We start from the raw sequence: 19,124 nt of genomic DNA, 5'->3' as shown, positions 1-19,124 counted from the left end.
TGCGTACGCCCGACAGGTGTTGTTAATGGCACCCGAAATTTTGGTCAAAACCATTACTACCTTAAAGTCAAAACCATTGACATATTAATTTTTTATTGTTTTCTTTTTTACCTTTACCTATCTTCTTTTTTAAATAGATTTTCTTACAATATTAAATGATACTCCATACCTCAAAGCTAGCGCATATATATATATATATATATATATATATATATATATATATATATATATATATATATATATATATATACTTAAAAAATATTAATAAATTATTTTTTGTATATTTATTCAAAACTCATCAATTTTGCATGTAGCTACATTAATATTATTTTTTTATTATTATTTATAATTATATAATTTAGCTTTTTAACCATTACTAAACATATTTTATTTTTCAGTTATTTATATTATAATATTTAAATTAAATTTTCTTAAAATAAAAAAAGATTTGCTTTAAACTATTATAATCATTGTATTTTTATTTACCTTTGATTAGTTTCATCTCAATATTTTGTTTTTATTTTTTATATTGATTAAGATCGTATTAATATCCGATAACTCTTTAGGGGATTAGTCGACGTCTTGGCGACACCTAATTGATTAATCTTTACATAGACAATTTGTAAAGTTATGATATTCGTCATATATCGACAGGGCATAGTCTTTTTTCTTTTATTATTATTAACGTCAAGAAAAAACATATTTAAAAAGCTCAATTACAACTATATGTGTGTCTAGTGTTGCATTTTATTATTAATAGTTGTTTTTTCTTATATTTAAGATTATTCGTGTAAAAGTAACAATAAAATCTCTTAAAGCTAAATAAAAAAAATAAAGGATATATACGAATGATGTAAACGAAAAACACATAAAATAACATTAAATAATTATATTTGATGTTTAATAGTTATCTAGGATTATATTCTAATTTGTGTATTCAAGCAAAAGATAAATAAAAAAAACCATTGTATATTGTGACCAAACAAGACGTAAAAAAAATATTAAATTGTATATTCGATTAAAACATCAAAAATATTAAAAGATTTTTAAACTACAAAAACAAATACGAATAAATAAAGATAAGAAAAAAATAACAATATGATATATGTAATTTGTATAATTAATTTAAAAATAAATAAAAATAATTTTATAAGAAATCTATATAAATTCTATTAAAATAAAGAAAAAATAAATTTGTTGAATAATAATAATAATAATAATAATAATAATAAATTGTTAAAAAAAAGAAAAAAAAATAATAAGTTATTCTTTTATATGAAATAAGGACTAAAACTGTAATATTTGTAAACTACAGAAATTTAACGTAAATATATGAATCAAAACTTTAAATCAGATCAAAACCGTCTAAAGAGGGACTTGAATCCAAAATAACTTAATAATTTAATATATAATCCATAACAAACATCTATTAATGAGTTAATACAATTTATTTTATAGGTTATATATGATTATTTATTTAATACTTATTTAAACAAACAATTAAAAGTTTGGTATGTTTTCTTATTCTAAATAAAATATTAATAAATAATAAACAAACAATTGAAAGTTGGGTTTGCAAATGGCCACGTATCTCATATAAAGTGGCTGAACTCATATAGGAAGTGTGGTCTGCAAATGGCCACGTATCTCATATAAAGTTTGGTATGTTTTCTTATAGGTTCAAATCCAATTCCTATATTGATTTTGCTTCTCAACGGATGGTAATTGTACAAAGGAAATTGAAGTAACTGGCTATCAAGTATCAATAAAGTTAGAAGAAAAAATCTCAATTTATGAGTTATCAAATCTGGTTTGATAATCCGTTTGATTTTTCATTAGAAATCATTTAATCCTTCATCTGCCATCTCAGGTGCAAAAAATTAATCCAATTCTTAGTCCCATGATTCGCTTATGAGGTATGTCTTCAATTTGCGTTGAAATTTGAGGATTTGAATCATTTTAAGATTTAAGAAATGATGATAATACATGATAGAATTGATTTAACTTTGAGAGCTTTAATCTTTTTTTCATTTGTAATCAGATAAAAAGATATGTTTGGCACGATGGACAAATTTTGCTTTCACTTATAATTGATAAGGAAGACTTTTGGTTATTGCTTTAGGATCCTAGGGCATTATGTTTGAGTTTCAATTGAAATAATCGAGCTTGGCATTACAATCAAAAAGAAATTTGAGTAAATTACACAAATGGTCCCTATGGTTTAGGGTAATTTGCGTGTTTGGTCCCTAACTTATTTTTTTAACTCGGAAGGTCCCTACTGTTTGCTTTTGTTACGCGCTTGGTCCCTATCTTACCTAAAAAGACTATTATGCCCTTGATTTTTTTAATTTATTTAAATAAGCACACCCCTAATCCCACCCCTTGACCTTACCTCACCTACCCCATCATTTTTTCCTCTTTAAATAGTAGTCTTTTTAGATAAGACAGGGACCAAACGCGTAACAAAAATAAACAGTAGGGATCAAACGCATAACAAAAACAAACCATAGGGACCTTCCGAGTTAAAAAAATAAGTTAGGGACCAAGCATGCAAATTACCCCAAACCATAAGGACTAATTTACTCAAGAAATTTTGTTTGATTTGGTAAAAGACTGTGGTAAATCGTAATCGTACTAATATGCCTGAATTAGTGCATCAAATTGACTTATATATATATATATATATATATATATATATATATATAGAGAGAGAGAGAGAGAGAGAGTGAGTGAAATAGAGAGAGAGAGAGAGAGATTTTAGTCCCTTCTTGTCATGAATTTATTGTTTGAATATATGTATTTTAAATATATTTCTAATTGTTTTGCTTTAGTAATTAGTATCATCATATCATACTTAAACCTGGGCCCTAAAAATTCTTTGGACCGGCGCTAGGGATGAGATTTAGAACCGGAAAACCGGACCGGAACCGGAACCGAACCGGAACCGGACCCGTTAGAACCGGAATATATAGAACCGGGTCCGGTTCCGGGTTTAAAAATTGGCTTTATCCGGGTTCCGGGTAATCTGGGTTTGGGTCCATTGGGTCCGGGTAAACCGGGTCTAAAATCCGGAACCGGTTTTTGGAACCGGAACCACTTTTAGGGCCGGAACCAGTTTTTGTGAAACGTTTACAGGATGCATATCTTATTCGTTTCAACTCCAATTGACATACGGTTTTTTCCAACATGTAGTTTAGAGTTTGTACATGATTCTAGACTATAAATTTGTCATATTTAGTTTTATATTCATTGACTTACAGTCCTCAAAAGTTGAGATACCAAAACTGAAAGTTTTTAGTTTTTTAGTTTTTTTGTATTCGGTGAAAGTTTTAAAACATGCATATCTAATTCGTTTGAAGTCGGATTGACATGTGGTTTTTTCCAACTTCTAGTTTACAGTTTGTACATGAGTTTAGACTATAATTTTGTCATTTTTGGTTTAACATTCAATGATTTACAGTCCTCCGAAATCGGGATATCAAAACTAAAAATTTTCAACTTTTCAGCTATTTGTTTTTGTATTTTGTATTATGTGAAAATATTAACACAAGTATATCTCATTCGTTTAAATTCGGATTGACATGCGAGTTTTTCCAGAGTGTATTTTAGAGTTTGTACATGATTTTAGACTCTAATTTTGTTAATTGTGGTTTCGTATTCAATAAGTTACAGCCCCCCAAAGTCGGGATATCAATATGAAAATTTTCAAAGTTCAACCCACTAAGTAATAAGTAATTACAAAAATATTCCGGTTTTTTCGGGTTTTCCGGGTCTAAACCCACTTTATCCGGTTCCAACCTACCCACTTTGATGTTTCTGGGTTTTCCGGTTCTAGACCTACTTTACCTGGAACCGAACTGGAACCAGTTCCTATATACCGGTCCGGTTTCCGGTTCTATAAAATCCCGTTAACCGGTTCCGGGTTTTCCGGGTCCGGGTCCATCCGGTCCGAGTTTGGACCCACTTTCATCCCTAACCGGCGCTATATATATATATATATATATATATATATATATATATATATATATATATATATATATATATATATATAGTGAAAGAATCAAATGAGAACACCTGAAAGGTTGAGAACGCAAGAACAAAGTATATTCAATTGTTTGTTCTTTGTTACAGAAATTGAGGACCCGTTACTGACTAAAGTCGAATGATAAGTGATATTATGTCTAAGAGTTTCAAGTATATAGCTTCATTAACATGCACATGGTGGGTAGCTCTTGTATCCATTATCCATTCGATTGATGTCGTTTCGTGAATGGACATGGAAGAAAACATTTAAGGGAGAGAGGCGGGTCGTTGGTTCCTGAAAGACCAACGCCTAGTTCTCGAGTTTAACAAAAGAAAAAAAAAAGAGAAAAGAAAGTCAGGAGAGAAAATAATAGAAAGAAATGAGAAATAAAATTTCCTTTTGTATTCCCGAGTTGGAGAGAAGTGTAAAATAAATTAATCATTTTTATTTGTTTCTCAAATCCTCTTAAATCAGAAGGAAAATTAGGAGAGAAAATGATCATTTTATTTCTCTTAACTTCATTCCTTTAATGAAACGTAAGAAGACAATTTTCTTTTATTTTGTTTTCATTTTCACAAAAAAAAAATTTCGTTAAATTGAACACAAAACTGGGTGCAAGTGCTATGCGTGTTCCGTAGGGTGCAACTAGAAATAATGAGATTTTTTTTTAACAAACAGCCATTTTGAAAAAAAAAATATATGGTTAGTTTCTTTAAAATGAGATTACATAATTATTTAGTTTAATTAATATTCCTAGATTGCCTGATTGTAATGTTAATCACAACTAAATCACATACACTGACACATACATATAATTAAAAACCATCTCGTTAAGTAGTAGTTTTAGACAAAGACGGGCGGCTGGATCAGCTCGGCTTCACTGGGGAAGCCGATAAAAAGTCAAAACCACCTACACAAAACCACTGCCAGTAAATTCAATTAAAGTAATATTATAAATGTAATGATTCTTACCGTGTCTACTTTTCAAAATCATTTTCATGTTCTTTTTTAAGTAAATTACAGAAATGGTACTTGTATTTTGATTTGATTTATAGTTTTGGTTCCTAAATTTACAATTTAATATGTTATATCCTTGTAGTTTATAAATATTACGGTTTTAGTCATTATTTCATATAAATGAATAACTTATTATTTCTTTTTTCTTTTTCTTTTTTCTTTTAACAATTGATTATTATTATTATTATTATATAAAAAATTTATTTGTTCTTTATTTTAATTGAATTTGTATAGATTTCTTATAAAACTATTTTCATTTTTCAAAATTAATTATATAATTATATATATCATATTGTTATTTATTCTTACTTTTATTTATTCATATTTGTTTTTGTAGTTTAAAAATCTTTTAATATTTTTGACGTCTTAATCGAATATACGATTTAATATTTTTTTTTACGTCTTGCTCGGTACAATATACAACGTTTTTTTTTATTTATCTTTTTCTCGAATAAAAAAATTAAAATAGAACCACGGATAACTATTAAACATCAGATATAATAATTTAATGTTATTTTATGTGTTTTTCGTTTACATCATTCGTTTATATCCTTTATTTTTTTTTATTCAGCTTTAAAAGATTTTATTGTTACTTTTTAAACGAATAGTTGATAAAATATAATTGTTATTTTAACAAATAGTTGTTAAAATATAATTATTATTTTGATAGTTAAATTTTTTTTTATTATAACAGTTAAGATTATTCATTTAAAAAGTAACAATAAAACCTCTTAAAACAAAATAAAAAACTAAAACACATAAACGAATGATGTAACGAAAAAGACAAAAAAAAATTATTGTATTTTTATTTATCTATACATACAAAATGGATTTGTTATAAACTATAATAATGATTGTACTTTTATTTATCTTTGATTATTTTCATATTAATATTTTGTTTTAATTTCTATATTGATTAAGCTCATATTAATCTACGATTATTCCTTAACCGATAGGGGTTGTCTTGGTCCCACCTAGTTGATTAATTTTTACATAGAATACGTTAATATTAACAATAAAATATGTAATGTTAATAATATATAAATTAATATAATTAATTATCAGAGACATCAACTATATGAAGATTATAATTATTACATGGTGCATTTGATGGAATATAGGTATCAAGTTGAGCATTATACATTATTTCTCATCTAGTAAAACGTTATGATATGTTGGGACGTCAAAGTGACAAAACTCTATGCGTTGGATACGATTCTTGTAAATCAACATTCATGTGTTCCTTGATCTCAATTTGATTTTTGGCTGGATGGACGAAACGATGTCTAAAAAATATGTTAAATAAATATCTTTACACCACATTGAAATAATGATAAGGTATTTATTGTAAATGTAGTGTAAGTTAAAAGATCATAAATATAAATATAGTTATTAGTTTTGCCTAATACGAAAAATATCATATTTCGTTTTTTTATATTCAAAAAATGAGTAAAAAACATTAAATAAAAAATCCACATATAAATAATTTAGAGAAGAGAGAGGGAGGAAGGAGTTTAAGAAAGTGGTGGTCAATTGCACGTTGATGAAGATAAATGGAAGGAGTGGGAGTTTTATTATCTTTTAATTTTATTAATAACTTGTGAATAAAAAATTAATTAAAATGGTTAATAAGGGCATAACAGTATTTTTAGATCGGACTAAACGCGCAACAAAATGATATAATAGAAACGGTCCAAAAAAGTTATGGACCAAATTCGTACATTACCCCAAATCACAGGGACCATTTATGCAGTTTACTCATATATATATATATATATATATATATATATATATATATATATATATATATATATATATATATATATATATATATATATATAAAAAGTTTAAATATTAATATATAGTAAATTGAAGTAAGAAGGACTCAAAGTAATTTTTTTAAAATAAGAAAGGATATAAACTGAAAATATGTCTTTAACTATAAGGATAAAAATGTTAAAATTATTAAATCTTATGATAAATTTATTGTTTGACGGGGTAGGAAGAAAATCAAGACAACGTTACTCCAACTGAGTTATTTTACCAAAGTCAAAATTGTTTTGATCGAGGTGGTTTTTGACCTATAAATTGGGTGCTAATAGCTTTCCTTCTTTCCCTTCTCTCGTTTTCTTCATCTTCCTCTGCACCATCATATACATACACACATATGACATGTTATGTATGCATCATGGACAGGCATCGCCTCGGCCACATATTCATCTCTATCTTCTTCCCCGTACGGCCCTGACTGTAACGAATAATATCCTGCGGCTCTGATTTCTTGTCGTGTCTTCCTATAGATCACATCATTTTCCACCTTATAATTCGTAGTCATCTGCTAAATTCTCTCTGTAAATCTTCCAACTCGTCGATATCACAAGTAAGTTTGATTTTAAATTTCGACACTCTGTTGGCATATCCGAAACCTAAAATGACAATTTGTATGCTCATATGTTTTTTGTAGATGCCGTAAGATTTCAATTGTTTCTTTGACTGTTTGTGCGATCGTGTTTACCTTGTTTTGTTAGCTTTTTCCGTTTCAATTTTGTGCAGAAAATTGAGAGGTTGAGGCGTTGACGCTTTGTAAAATTATAAATTGTTTTTGTAATGGTTGGAAGGAAGTTGCGATAGGGTTTGGCAGGGTGGAATTCGAGTTTGTGAGTAGAAAACGGATGAAAATCTGTCTGGATTTCAAATCCTAGCTATTACTCGTAACACCTGAAGGGATATGAAGAATTAAATCATGTAAAATTAAGAATAGTAAGACAGTGGTTTTTACGCAAAAACTAGGGCATCTATGAAGCCATGTGTAATTATTGGGTCCTAATCTAAGAGTCTATGTTCCTTTCTAGACCTTCATTTCTTCTGACGTGATCATAGTTTAACTCTTTTATTCTCTTGAATGTTTCCATCCTAGGTAGATGAAGCTCTGAAGTGTGCAACTTGAAAGTGACATTGCTGAACAGTCTAGTTAAGTTCTTGTCAGACTTGAAGGTGAATTGGTGGTATATTTATAGCAAGCTGTAAGTTCCAATCATCATGCCTGAGAAATCTCATCCCAACAACAACGGAAAAGCTGTACAATCCATAGAACCTCACCAATCTGCATGGCTCACACATTGGACAGGAACAAGATTTGAATCAAGCACACATGTTCCTTCAACTCGCCTTATTCGAAAAGAAGAAGATGATCTTGATATGAAGATACACACAAAGGGAGTTGACATAGCATCTGATAGCTGTGGATCTTCAAAAGGGATCAACGACTTGGAATTAGCAATGAGTTTAAAGAAACCAGGTACTCAATCTTTCCCATTTTTCAAACGAGGTCAAGAAAGTGGGAGAAGTTTCATAATGAACGAAGTAGGTCAAGCTCAAGCATTAGGACCTCAAGTTTCTCACATGAAATCAGCAGCTGCTTTGAATATAGGATCTTCATCAAGAGAATGTCATTTTCAACGTGAAGAAGCATCACAAATTCCTTCTGAACAGGTGAAGTATCACATGTTTTTTGGTGAAAGCCAAACAACCCATGGACCAGAAAACATCAGCCAGCTTAAAACCATTTTCGCATCCAAAAACCACTTGCCAAAAACTAATTCAGTAGCCATGGAACAAGAACACAAGATGTCATCTTTTTTAAGACAAGATAATGTATCCCTTTTGAAGACTGACCCTTCTACAAGCAGCAATTCTTCACCTTCTTTAATTGCAGAACAATACAAAAGGATGCAAAAACATATTGGAATGGGATTCTTTCCACATCAAAGTTGTCCAGAAGTGATCAAACCAGGGACAATGCAGTCATTTCAAAATGTTTCACATTTAGAGGGTCTTCACAGTTTTTCCAGGACAACTCACAGTGTGTTAATCACAAAACAAACTGATGTTAAAGTGTATCAAGAAAAGCAGATCTTTAGGGAGTCCATGGTATCAACTCGGCTTAAAGAAGAAACTGTAAGGGAGGTCAACCGCAGCCCTGCATATTTTGCTAATAGTCAACGAGGGGTAAAGCTTCAACTTTTGGAGTCTTCAGATCAAGAATCTCAGGAAAAGATTGAAGATGTTCAAAAAAATGAGTCATCAGCTGATACTGACACCATGGATATGGAATCTTTCAAGGAGAATCATCTTTCTGGTAAGCTTTTTTGAACCACATCCTTTATCCAATTGATAGGATTCTTTTTTCATATCTATTGTTGCTATTGATGTGACATTTTTATTTAAATTTTTGACATCAGTAGTTAACTTACATTTTCTTATCTTTTATTACAGGTGTACAATTCTCCCCACGAACCAAGGTCCATTACTGTACCTTAAACCCTTTTTGGTTTCTTTTTCTTGATTTTTCTCTGATTTTTAGGTGTCCAACTGGGAATAGATTAATTTTAGGTTAAAATATATACTTCCATAGTAGCAATTAATTGGTAAAAGGGTGAAAATTTGATGCATAAATTGGTAAAAAAGTGAAACATTTTAGTAAAGTTTGATGGAGAAAGGAAACATTGTAAGCATAGATTGGTAAAAAAGTGAAACGTTGTAAGCATAAATTGGTAAAAAAAAAAAGTAGAACATTGTTACACTGATAAGCATCTATAAAAAATCTGAAACATTATTGCATAATTAGTAAAAAGATAAAACATTGTTGCATAAATAGTCATTTATAAAATCAAAACATTTTATTCTTATTACAATGTTGCATAAATCCACTGTGAAAAAGTTGCCAACATTGAACTCATTCATTTTTTTTTGTAACATTTCAGGAGATGACAATGGAGTCAAATATTCCCATTTTACCCTTGTCAAAACCAAAAGACACACACAGAAAACGTAAAATGGAACTCCCGGATATTAACCTAGAAATATCCTCTCTCCCAGCTTCATCAAGCTCAACTGAAAAAGAAAAAGAAAAAGAAAAAGAAAAAAGCGACCCATGCACATCAAGAACACAAAGCCTAGACATCAACCTTGGCCACACAACTAACTCAAACTCAAACTCATGTGGCCACACAACTAACCATGGTTCAGAGCCAGGTAGCCGTTGGATCAAACGCCTCAAGCTGACCGGGTCAAGTTTGCTTCCAAAAACTTCACCTGAAAACAAGCTTTTTACAAAAGTAAAAGTGGGCCCACCATCAGAAACTGTGATAGCTGAATCTAGTGATCGTCATAATAATAATAATAATAATAATAATAATAATAAAGAGGTTGTTGGACTTTCGAATGCTTGGATTCAAAGATGGAGTAGTAATCAGGGGCAAAAGAGTCCGGTGGTGGAAAGAATTGAAAAGGGAGACTGTAAAGTGGGGCCTCCGGAGGAAGATGAGAAAAAGCAGTTTCCGAGTATTGCTGCAATGGCGTTGATGGGGAAGGCCATGAGTGGGTTTCAACAGTGTAAGTTTCAGAAAAGGGAATCGTTTATGGTTTGGAATACCAAAGGTTTTGAGTAATATATAGGTTTCATACAGTATGCAAGAAAACGGTAATTTAGGTCTCTTTTTTTTTTTTTTTTTTTTTTTTTTTTTTTTTTTTTGTTGGAGTCGGTTTGTTTGTATCTACTTGATAACTTCATTTTGGTTATGGTAATGTCGGTGTTTTTATGGAATTAAGTTAGCCTACAAACCTTTTAGTGGTTGCTATTGAGGTATTATTAACATAATTATTAGTTTATGCATAAGTGGTTTGGTGGTGACATGTAGGAATATCAAAGAGGTTTTAGATTTAAACCCGGATATTGTGATTTGTGTTTTCCTATTGTGGAGTCTTTTTGCAATGTAATTAGTAGAGTAAGTTGTAGAAATTGTCCATACAAGTTGGTGAAATCCTCACGTTTTGTTGATCTTTGATTTATTTGTATGGACAACACTCTTGGTTTCATTTTATGGAAATTTGGTACTTGGATTGTTAATCTAACAATAGTAAATTACAAAAATAGTCTCTGAATTTTAGTTCAACTTTGCATGTCATTACATGGCCAATCAACTTGGTTACATTTTGTTACACCGTTAAAATTAGGGTATTAAGTACATATAAATCAACAATGTTTTATTTTATAATTAATTTAATATTTTTTAACACTTTGTTTTGTTATTAAATATCACTTAAATTTGTTAATGGTCTAATTTACACTTTTAAGGTTACAAGCTTCTAACCCCAAATCACGAGGTTACTAAAAGTCTCCTTTGTTAATAAATCATTTATTTTCTTGGTCAATCGTAGAAGCCTCTCACACCAACATACCCTTCGTTGCCCCTTTCTTATTCGCCTATGTCAAGAAAAGAGAGATTAAAAGGGACAAAGTGAGCAATTATTATTTTCTAATTCTCATTGTAGAGTGTGTAATTAACACTCATGTTTTATTTTATAATTAGCTAGGTTATAACCTGTGAAAACCACGGTTGATATTTATAGTTGTTATATAGACAAAAAATAAAATAAAATACCAACAAAAAAATATAGCATACCTTTGATTGTAAGAAAACATGAAATATTATGTAAAAGTAAAAAAATAACCATAACAATTTGATCTGCAAAATTGTAGTATTTAATTAAAAATAAAAGTAAAATATAACTATGTTGTGTTAATGAATGATTATTATTATAATAAATGTGTAAGTATATGTAATATAATATCAGGTTAATGAAATTTTGTTAATACCATGCTAAATTCAAAAAACTTATAGAACTATGGTAAATGTTATTCTAAACTGACAATAAACATATATCCTAAACAAAGATCCCAACTATTTTCTGACCATGACTATTTTGCAAATAAACAAACAATTTAGTTTTTCTTTATATCACAAACAATTTTCTAGAAATCTTTCTAACATGCACCATCCATGGAACAACTATTAACAAATACTTTACTTGAAAAGAATAGTTGATTATAAGAATGGTAAACAAAACAATTAATCACAAGTATAGTTTTAATGAGAAACCATCATAAAGGGAATCATTGAGCCAAGGTTTAAGAGACAATGTAAGTACCTTGGTATTATTGGTAAAAAAAATATGTAAGTACCTTGTTATTGTAGGGAAAGAGTAAAGTAAATTGCTTACAGTAATAGAAATAATAAAGTAAATTGCTATTTCCTGCATTTTTCTCATATTATAAACTTGTCATAAAGACAATTTTATATATTATAGGAATGCTAAATTAGGCCAATCACGTCATACTTTTATATAATAGTAATATATACACATTTCACTTATGTATCATAAAGGAAATAATCTTTCAGGTGAAACTATCCTTCGTATGATAAGACTATCTTTTGTTCCGTTCAAGCAGTTAAAATAGTCCCATGTACTATCAGTGAACATTAAAATTATGGAAAAATGGTGAAGTCTGAATATCAAAGTCTTAACACATATTAATTGAAATGCATATACTTTTATATAGTGGTACTATTAATTTTGTTTAATTCTTGGTGCTCTAATGTAAAATAAATATATATCAAAGTTAGTGGGGTGTGACCTATATAAGATTCTCTAATACACGAGGTCCCTTGACCCCAACCTTGTTTTCCTATTTCCATTTGTTCTTTTATCACAGATAAGCACAAGAATGCTATATAGGTTGTTTTCTCACCTGATTTGAACATGGTATATATAATCATCAAAACTAATTTAAGTCTCAGCATTTTGACCGATTTTCGTTTAATATTCATTTAACCTAAATTCTTATTAAAACACATAAACAAAAAATGATCAATGAAAAGCATTAGTATGTGTAGGGCATTGCTTTGATTTTTTCTGAATCATTTGGTTGAAAAAAACAAAAATGATCAATGAAAATCTATATTATTAAGAAAATGTTGTAACAAATATGCAAATCATCAAAAGAAAAAACAAAAACCTTTCAGATTGTTTTAGGAGGACAACTTGTAGACTCTTATTCAAGCATAACTTCAGAAAAACCATGACCATGTACACTTGGACACATCCGTAAATATATGAACACTTCGTCAATACAATAAATTTTAGTACTTATGAAAATTCTGAAAGCTAAATTACAAAAATTTGAAGCAGTCATCGTTATTTTGTTTCAGAAACATACATACACAAAATTTTAGAAGAAAAATCTACGTGAGATTGGTTTTAAAGTCCAGATTTTATCGGAACGAATTATAGACGTAGACTTGAGCAGAATATGCCATGTAGCAAAGTAGAGTTTTAGAAAACTGCCATGCGGCATAATTGGGTTTTGTTTATTAGAGGAGTAGATAGATTCTCAAGAAAAGAGAGATTGAAAGGAACAAGCCCTAATCGAACCATCACAAACCTTGAAACTTTGGGTGTAGATTGTAGCATTTGAGCGAAGCAATTGAATCATGAGGATGCCAACCTAGCACCATTGCAAACATCATATTATCCAGAAGAAGATGACCAATGAATGTAACGGTGAGTTAAAATGGGGAAAAAATGAAGGTATAATGGTCATTTTTCAAAGATTTAACACTTTATAGGCTCATATATAATGGTGTAAGTTGGAAGGACCAAATTTGCATGAAATTAAAACCACAAAGACTTTCCAAGCAAGATAATCTAAAATTGGACCGAACCTGCAAATTTACCAAAATGCATGGACCATTCTATAACTTACTCAAATTTTAAACACAATAAATCTGATTTTAAAATTTTATTACTAGTTAATACACTTTCTTGTATGAATATAAAATTTAAAGACGTGATATGATGGGAAAATAAAATTAGAAGCAAAACTGGAATATTGAAGGCGATACAACTATAAGTAGTCAAGTGCCATGAATATTTCAAGTGCAGTGAATGATTGAGAATTAAGACAATTGGAGGGACAGAAAATGACAAGTTTATAAATTTAGTTGAAGTTTGTGAAACTTGAAAATCTTATATAAAAATAAATTATTCCGTTGCCGGGACTTGAACCCGGGTCTTCCGGGTGAGAGCCGGATATCCTAACCAACTAGACTACAACGGAATTCTGTTTGTAATTTTTTAAATTGTTAAAAGAAGATACTAAAGATTGGATAAAATTAAAGAATATTAAAATCTGTATATATTAATTTTCCGCAAATTATGTTTTTCCGTCAGTTTTTAAAATTTATCTTTCTAGGTACGATAATGTGATTTTCAGGAATTTCAAAATTTTCTTGTGGTATCAATAAATGCAACTATTTGGTGTACTAAAAAAAATGGAACTGTGTTATGAATAATATTAACATCTTCAAATTACAAAGACTTTAGCCAACATCTTATATGTAGATCTAGAATATCTAAAATGACAATATGTAGCCAATTAATATACATCTTAAACCGAATGTTTTAGCTCTGAGGAGTTTTGAAGATAAAAATCCTTTATTGGTCTTTTAATTGACCCCCTAAGGTAAATCGATCAAATTCAAGTTGATTATTCTTTTTTGTTATTAAGTATTTGAATCATGAATAGTTTTTTTTATGACTCATCACTAGGTAAATCAATGAACTTTATACATCTAAAAATATGATTTTTTTTTTTTAAAACAATCAATAAGAATTTAATTTAGATAAATAAGATTTATTGTTTTAGTAACTTCGTATACCCTCATATACAATCAATAAGAATTTTTTATACACCTTATGTTAGGTGTAACTTGTATACTCGAGTCAAAATATTTTACATGTTACTATGGCTTGCACAATTAAATGTTTAAGGCGACCATTAGAACAGGTCCTAAGAATTCAAATACTCAGGACGATGCGGAAAAAGGCCCTTAGGCCTTAACGTGCAACAAATTAAATTACATATTTTTTAAAACGATGATAAACTTTATACCAATAAACATAGAAAATCATTGTATCTTAATGAATAATTACATATCATAACTGTTAACCAACGATCCGTGAAACTCTTCTAGCATTCTTGATAGCAAATTGGTTGAGCAACTCTTCGTAATATATACTATCTAAGATTTCGTTTTTGATAGATATCATTGTCAAACCGCTAAGACTTTCTTGGGTCATTGTGGAGCATAAGTAAGATTTCAATAACTTCAATTTCAAAAAACTTCTTTCAGCAGATGTCACCGTTACTAGAATAGTCAACATTATTCTATATGCAATGCTTGAAGTTCTTTCAAAAACTTCAAAACATCTATAGGGTTACTAAATTCATTGGTTTCCAATGTCTCAAATAATTTCAACTCCGTATAAAGTTCATCGGCATCAATATTCAATCTTTCTTCAAACTTGAGTGTTTTTTCAAGATGATGACAAGACGACTTAAGATATGTATCTTTAGTTTCCCTCAAATTATGTGGAAATAGAAAACCAAATACTTTATCTTCAATTCCCCTCAAATTGGATATTGATGCCGAGGAACTTTATACGAAGTTGAAATTATTTGAGATATTGGAAACCAATGAATTTAACAACCCTATAGATGTTTTGAAGTTTTTGAAAGAATTTGATTATTTCTCAAATGCAAGAATTGCATATAGAATAATGTTGACTATTCCAGTAATGGTGACATCTGTTGAAAGAAGTTTTTCGAAATTGAAGTTATTGACTTACGCTCCACAATGTCCCAAGAAAGACTTAGCGGTTTGACGATGATATCTATCGAGAACGAAATCTTAGATAGTATAGATTACGAAGAGTTGTTCAACCAATTTGCTATCAAGAATACTAGAAGAGCTTCACGGATCGTCAGTTAACTGTTATGATATGTAATTATTCATTAAAATACTATGATTTTGCTATGTTTATTGGTATAAAGTTTATCATCGTTTTAAAAAATATGTAATTTAATTCGTTGCACGTTAAGGCCTAATGGCCATTTTTTCCGTCTCGTCCTGGGCATTTGAATTCTTAGGATCAACCCTGCCCATTAACGTGGCTATCATATTATTTCATAGGGTTCTTGTTATGTGTTGGATGCAATTATATTATATACCGCTATATTTTCTATAATGACATGACAAATCTTTAGACTTAAGTATATGTAGTATGATGGATATTCTTCTTTAACATAATTTCTCTATTTATTTAAACACTATAATCTTATCTCTATTGGCAGACTTCTTTAAATCATCTGCCAACGAGAGATAACTTGATTATTCGAAGTATTAATGTTTCGAATGTCCTTTGTCCTATTTGTAATAATTTTGCTGAATCCATGAATCATGTTTTGTTGGAGCATGATGTAGTTTCTACTATTATGGGGAGAATAGCCTGGTGGTGTGATGTTGATTCTCATCCATTTCCTCGATAGGTGATATGATTCTTTTCCAAAATTTGATCACTTTTTCTTCGGCCAGGAAGAGGTTTTTTGGATATCACTATGTCGACTTCGTGGTTGTGTTTACGGAAGTTAAAAAATGATTGCATTTTCGCGAAGAATAGGCCCCGAATATATAACTTTTTTTTTTAATATTATGTCTTTTTATTTTAGATGGATTGTGCATAAGAAGCAGAAATTTCACATTGATTGGAATTTATGTCTTTAAAATCCTTTTTAGATGTCTCCTTTCTAGGGTCTTTTATAATATTCACTCATCAAAAAAACACCAAAATCTTACATATGTTATCCATCTATCAGATTGATCAATAAGATACCATTACATGAAGTGAAAATGAATAATGAAATCGCCATATTTAAAATCAAAAAATATCATCTTCTCTAAGTAAGTGTTCTTCGTTTGGTTTAAGATTTATCAAGTTTATGTTGAGTTGATTATGTCATTATGTCTATAAATTCAACATATGGTATTAAACTCGACCCTTATATTTTGGAGGTCTTATGCTAAAATCAAATTGAGGCCTTATAAAATTTTTCCTTGTAAGTTCTAATATTGTAGCATTTTTTGAGAAAATTATCTACTATACTTTTTATAATCAATATGTTCAATAAACTCATTCTAAATCAAAATCAAAGCTAAAGAGTTTAATCTCTTTTAAGACATGGTAGATCACAATTAAGGACTTAAAAGATATAGCTTTGAAAGCTTCTAATGGTTGATGCAACTGAACAATCAAGTATATTATGTATACTATATAAGAAACTAGATATGTGTTTATGATTTTTAATAAATTTAGTATTGCATTATATGTATTATGTTCAATTGGTAAAACTTTTGTATCAATTATAGTTTGTTAAATAAAAACCATTAACGTTTGAGATATGACCATTTCGTAATCTCTTTTCAAGATCTTTGCAACTTGCCTTTAGCTTACCAGTATTCAATGATTTTAACTTTTATATTGTGAATAAGAAACCAAAATGTTTTTATACTACTTCTATTGCTCAAACATTTTCTCCAATGAACCAGTAGCTTGATCAGCCATGTATATAAAACAATGAATATTGAATAAATATTGAGCTAAAAGTTCATGTATTAGTGTCGGTGATTAAATATCACTCTTATAAAGGTTTGTTTTTCTTAAAAGTTATTACCGTATATTTATGGCCATTAATCTAATCGGATAATAGCTAACTTGGTCGAATAAAAGTTATTATTTTATTATTTGTCTCAAAAAACACCGTACCAATCCCAAAATCAGACAATTTAAGCCTTTTCAAACTCATGCTTTTGGTAGTCTTAAAAAAAATCAATAAGTGCTCCCACACTACTCATTTCCTTATCAATAGACATCGTTTCATAGTGTAGTTGCATGTTAAGGTTATTTACTTAATCCATGATATGATACCTTAAATATCCAAAGTTCATATTCTAGAGGACATTATCTTTATATCTCTTTCTTCATCAACAATTTTATGTAGAGCTCTTATTATATCAATATCTCGAGTCAAATATGCAAAGTATACATACTTGTTTATATTATTTGTTTAACTACATATATTCACTGTTCAGATTACTTCGATTTTAATTGTCAATTGACATTGAATAGTTAAATTTAAAGTGCATAAATGATAATATATGCAATTGTAATTCGCTCATGACTCTTGTCACTCCAACATAAGTTGTAGTAGTAATAACTGTAAGAAAAATTAGGGTTTGTAGTGAAGATCTGGATACCAACTTGAATCGGGAGAACACTTTCTGAACTGATATTTCTACCCTATGTTTGGGTTGCAAGAAATTCAGCCTAGGATAATCCAAGTGGACACTTACGATTCTAGGCATAAAAATCGTAAGCCAATTTGCTAGAGAGATTCTGTGAGAATTTGATGAAAATAAGAGCTAAATTTCATAAACTCCTTCTGAAGATGAAGAACCGTTTATATATTAAATGAGATTAGGGTTTCATTAGGGTTGGGCCGTCATTAGTTGCTTTGGAAGCAAGTAAGGATAATACGGATTAGGGTTACCAAAACTAACGAGTTTCGTTAGTTTTACTATAATCACCCTTAAGAAGTTGAATTTTCCACTATGCTCCCCAGCCAGGGGCTCCGCCCCTTGGACCTCGCCAGGGGCACTACCCCTTTGGAAACCCTGGACCCAGGGGTGCTGTCCCCCGAACCCAGGGGTGCTGTCCCCCGAACCCTCGACTAGTCGTCGAACCGGCTTCTAATTCGATCTTATACATGTGTGCACTCCGCACAACCCCGTACACATATTAATATAACATCCCAAGACCAGGTATACTCTATAAACCCTCGTTCTATTAGTAATTGTCAAGTTTGGTCGTTATATGAGAAAAGGGTGGTAAATGGTTACGTGGGGCGTACGTGAGTGTATGATTAGCGTACTCATAAGCATGTTTTTGACGCGGAAGCCACCTAGTATGTTGGGTGTGAAAGGTTTTGAGCATTCTAACACTCCTAAGGTGTTCATGTGTAACGCTCGTGTTTTTGGGCTAAGCATTAATATAGTGATGTAATAGTCAGGTCAACCATTGTAACCTATTTTGAAGTAATAAAGATGAATTATTTGAGTAATACGTGAATTATGTGAATTTATGTGCTTATTACTTGTTTATAATGATATAATAAATAAAGGATAAAAATAAGTGTAAAAAATAAAGTGTTATATAATGTCACAACTAAAAATTTTGTGTCTTGGAATCACTACACTCAAGTAAAATGTAGAATCAAAAACTTAAGAGCATGTATGATACTTACTCTATGACAACAAAATTTCAATCCAATACACCATACAAGTAC

At 29.9% G+C, this 19,124-nt stretch overlaps 1 protein-coding gene and 1 non-coding gene across 5 annotated transcripts; one reads left to right on the top strand and one right to left on the bottom strand.

Moving 5' to 3' along the window:
• The first annotated feature begins 1,699 nt into the window (after positions 1-1,699).
• Positions 1,700-10,949, top strand: LOC111918241 (uncharacterized). 4 transcript variants are annotated; one of them, XM_023913917.3, is made up of 5 exons: positions 1,700-1,770; positions 1,871-1,916; positions 7,959-9,179; positions 9,317-9,342; positions 9,805-10,949. In XM_023913917.3, the coding sequence occupies exons 3-5, from the start codon at positions 8,081-8,083 to the stop codon at positions 10,489-10,491; spliced, it is 1,812 nt and encodes a 603-aa protein (XP_023769685.1). In that variant the 5' UTR covers positions 1,700-1,770; positions 1,871-1,916; positions 7,959-8,080; the 3' UTR covers positions 10,492-10,949. The 4 variants fall into 4 exon arrangements, with proteins under 4 accessions (XP_023769685.1, XP_023769683.1, XP_023769680.1 ...); XM_023913915.3 differs by lacking the exons at positions 1,700-1,770; positions 1,871-1,916 and adding an exon at positions 6,963-7,421; XM_023913912.3 differs by lacking the exons at positions 1,700-1,770; positions 1,871-1,916 and adding an exon at positions 7,517-7,801.
• A 2,978-nt stretch (positions 10,950-13,927) lies between these two features.
• On the bottom strand, positions 13,928-14,000 carry TRNAE-CUC (transfer RNA glutamic acid (anticodon CUC)). Its single transcript has one exon. It is a non-coding gene; the product is annotated as a tRNA-Glu (tRNA).
• Positions 14,001-19,124: the final 5,124 nt, after the last annotated feature.

The sequence above is a fragment of the Lactuca sativa genome, chromosome 9, assembly GCF_002870075.4.
Source record: "Lactuca sativa cultivar Salinas chromosome 9, Lsat_Salinas_v11, whole genome shotgun sequence".
Lineage (NCBI taxonomy): Eukaryota > Viridiplantae > Streptophyta > Magnoliopsida > Asterales > Asteraceae > Lactuca > Lactuca sativa.
This window is presented reverse-complemented; position numbering and strand designations above follow the sequence as displayed.

Coding starts and splice junctions, on each gene's coding strand:
- LOC111918241 (XM_023913917.3), top strand. CDS start 8,081: ATGCCTGAGAAATCTCATCCCAACAACAACGGAAAAGCTGTACAATCC. Junction 9,180..9,316: donor CAAGGAGAATCATCTTTCTG/GTAAGCTTTTTT, acceptor CTTTTATTACAG/GTGTACAATTCTCCCCACGA. Junction 9,343..9,804: donor AATTCTCCCCACGAACCAAG/GTCCATTACTGT, acceptor GTAACATTTCAG/GAGATGACAATGGAGTCAAA.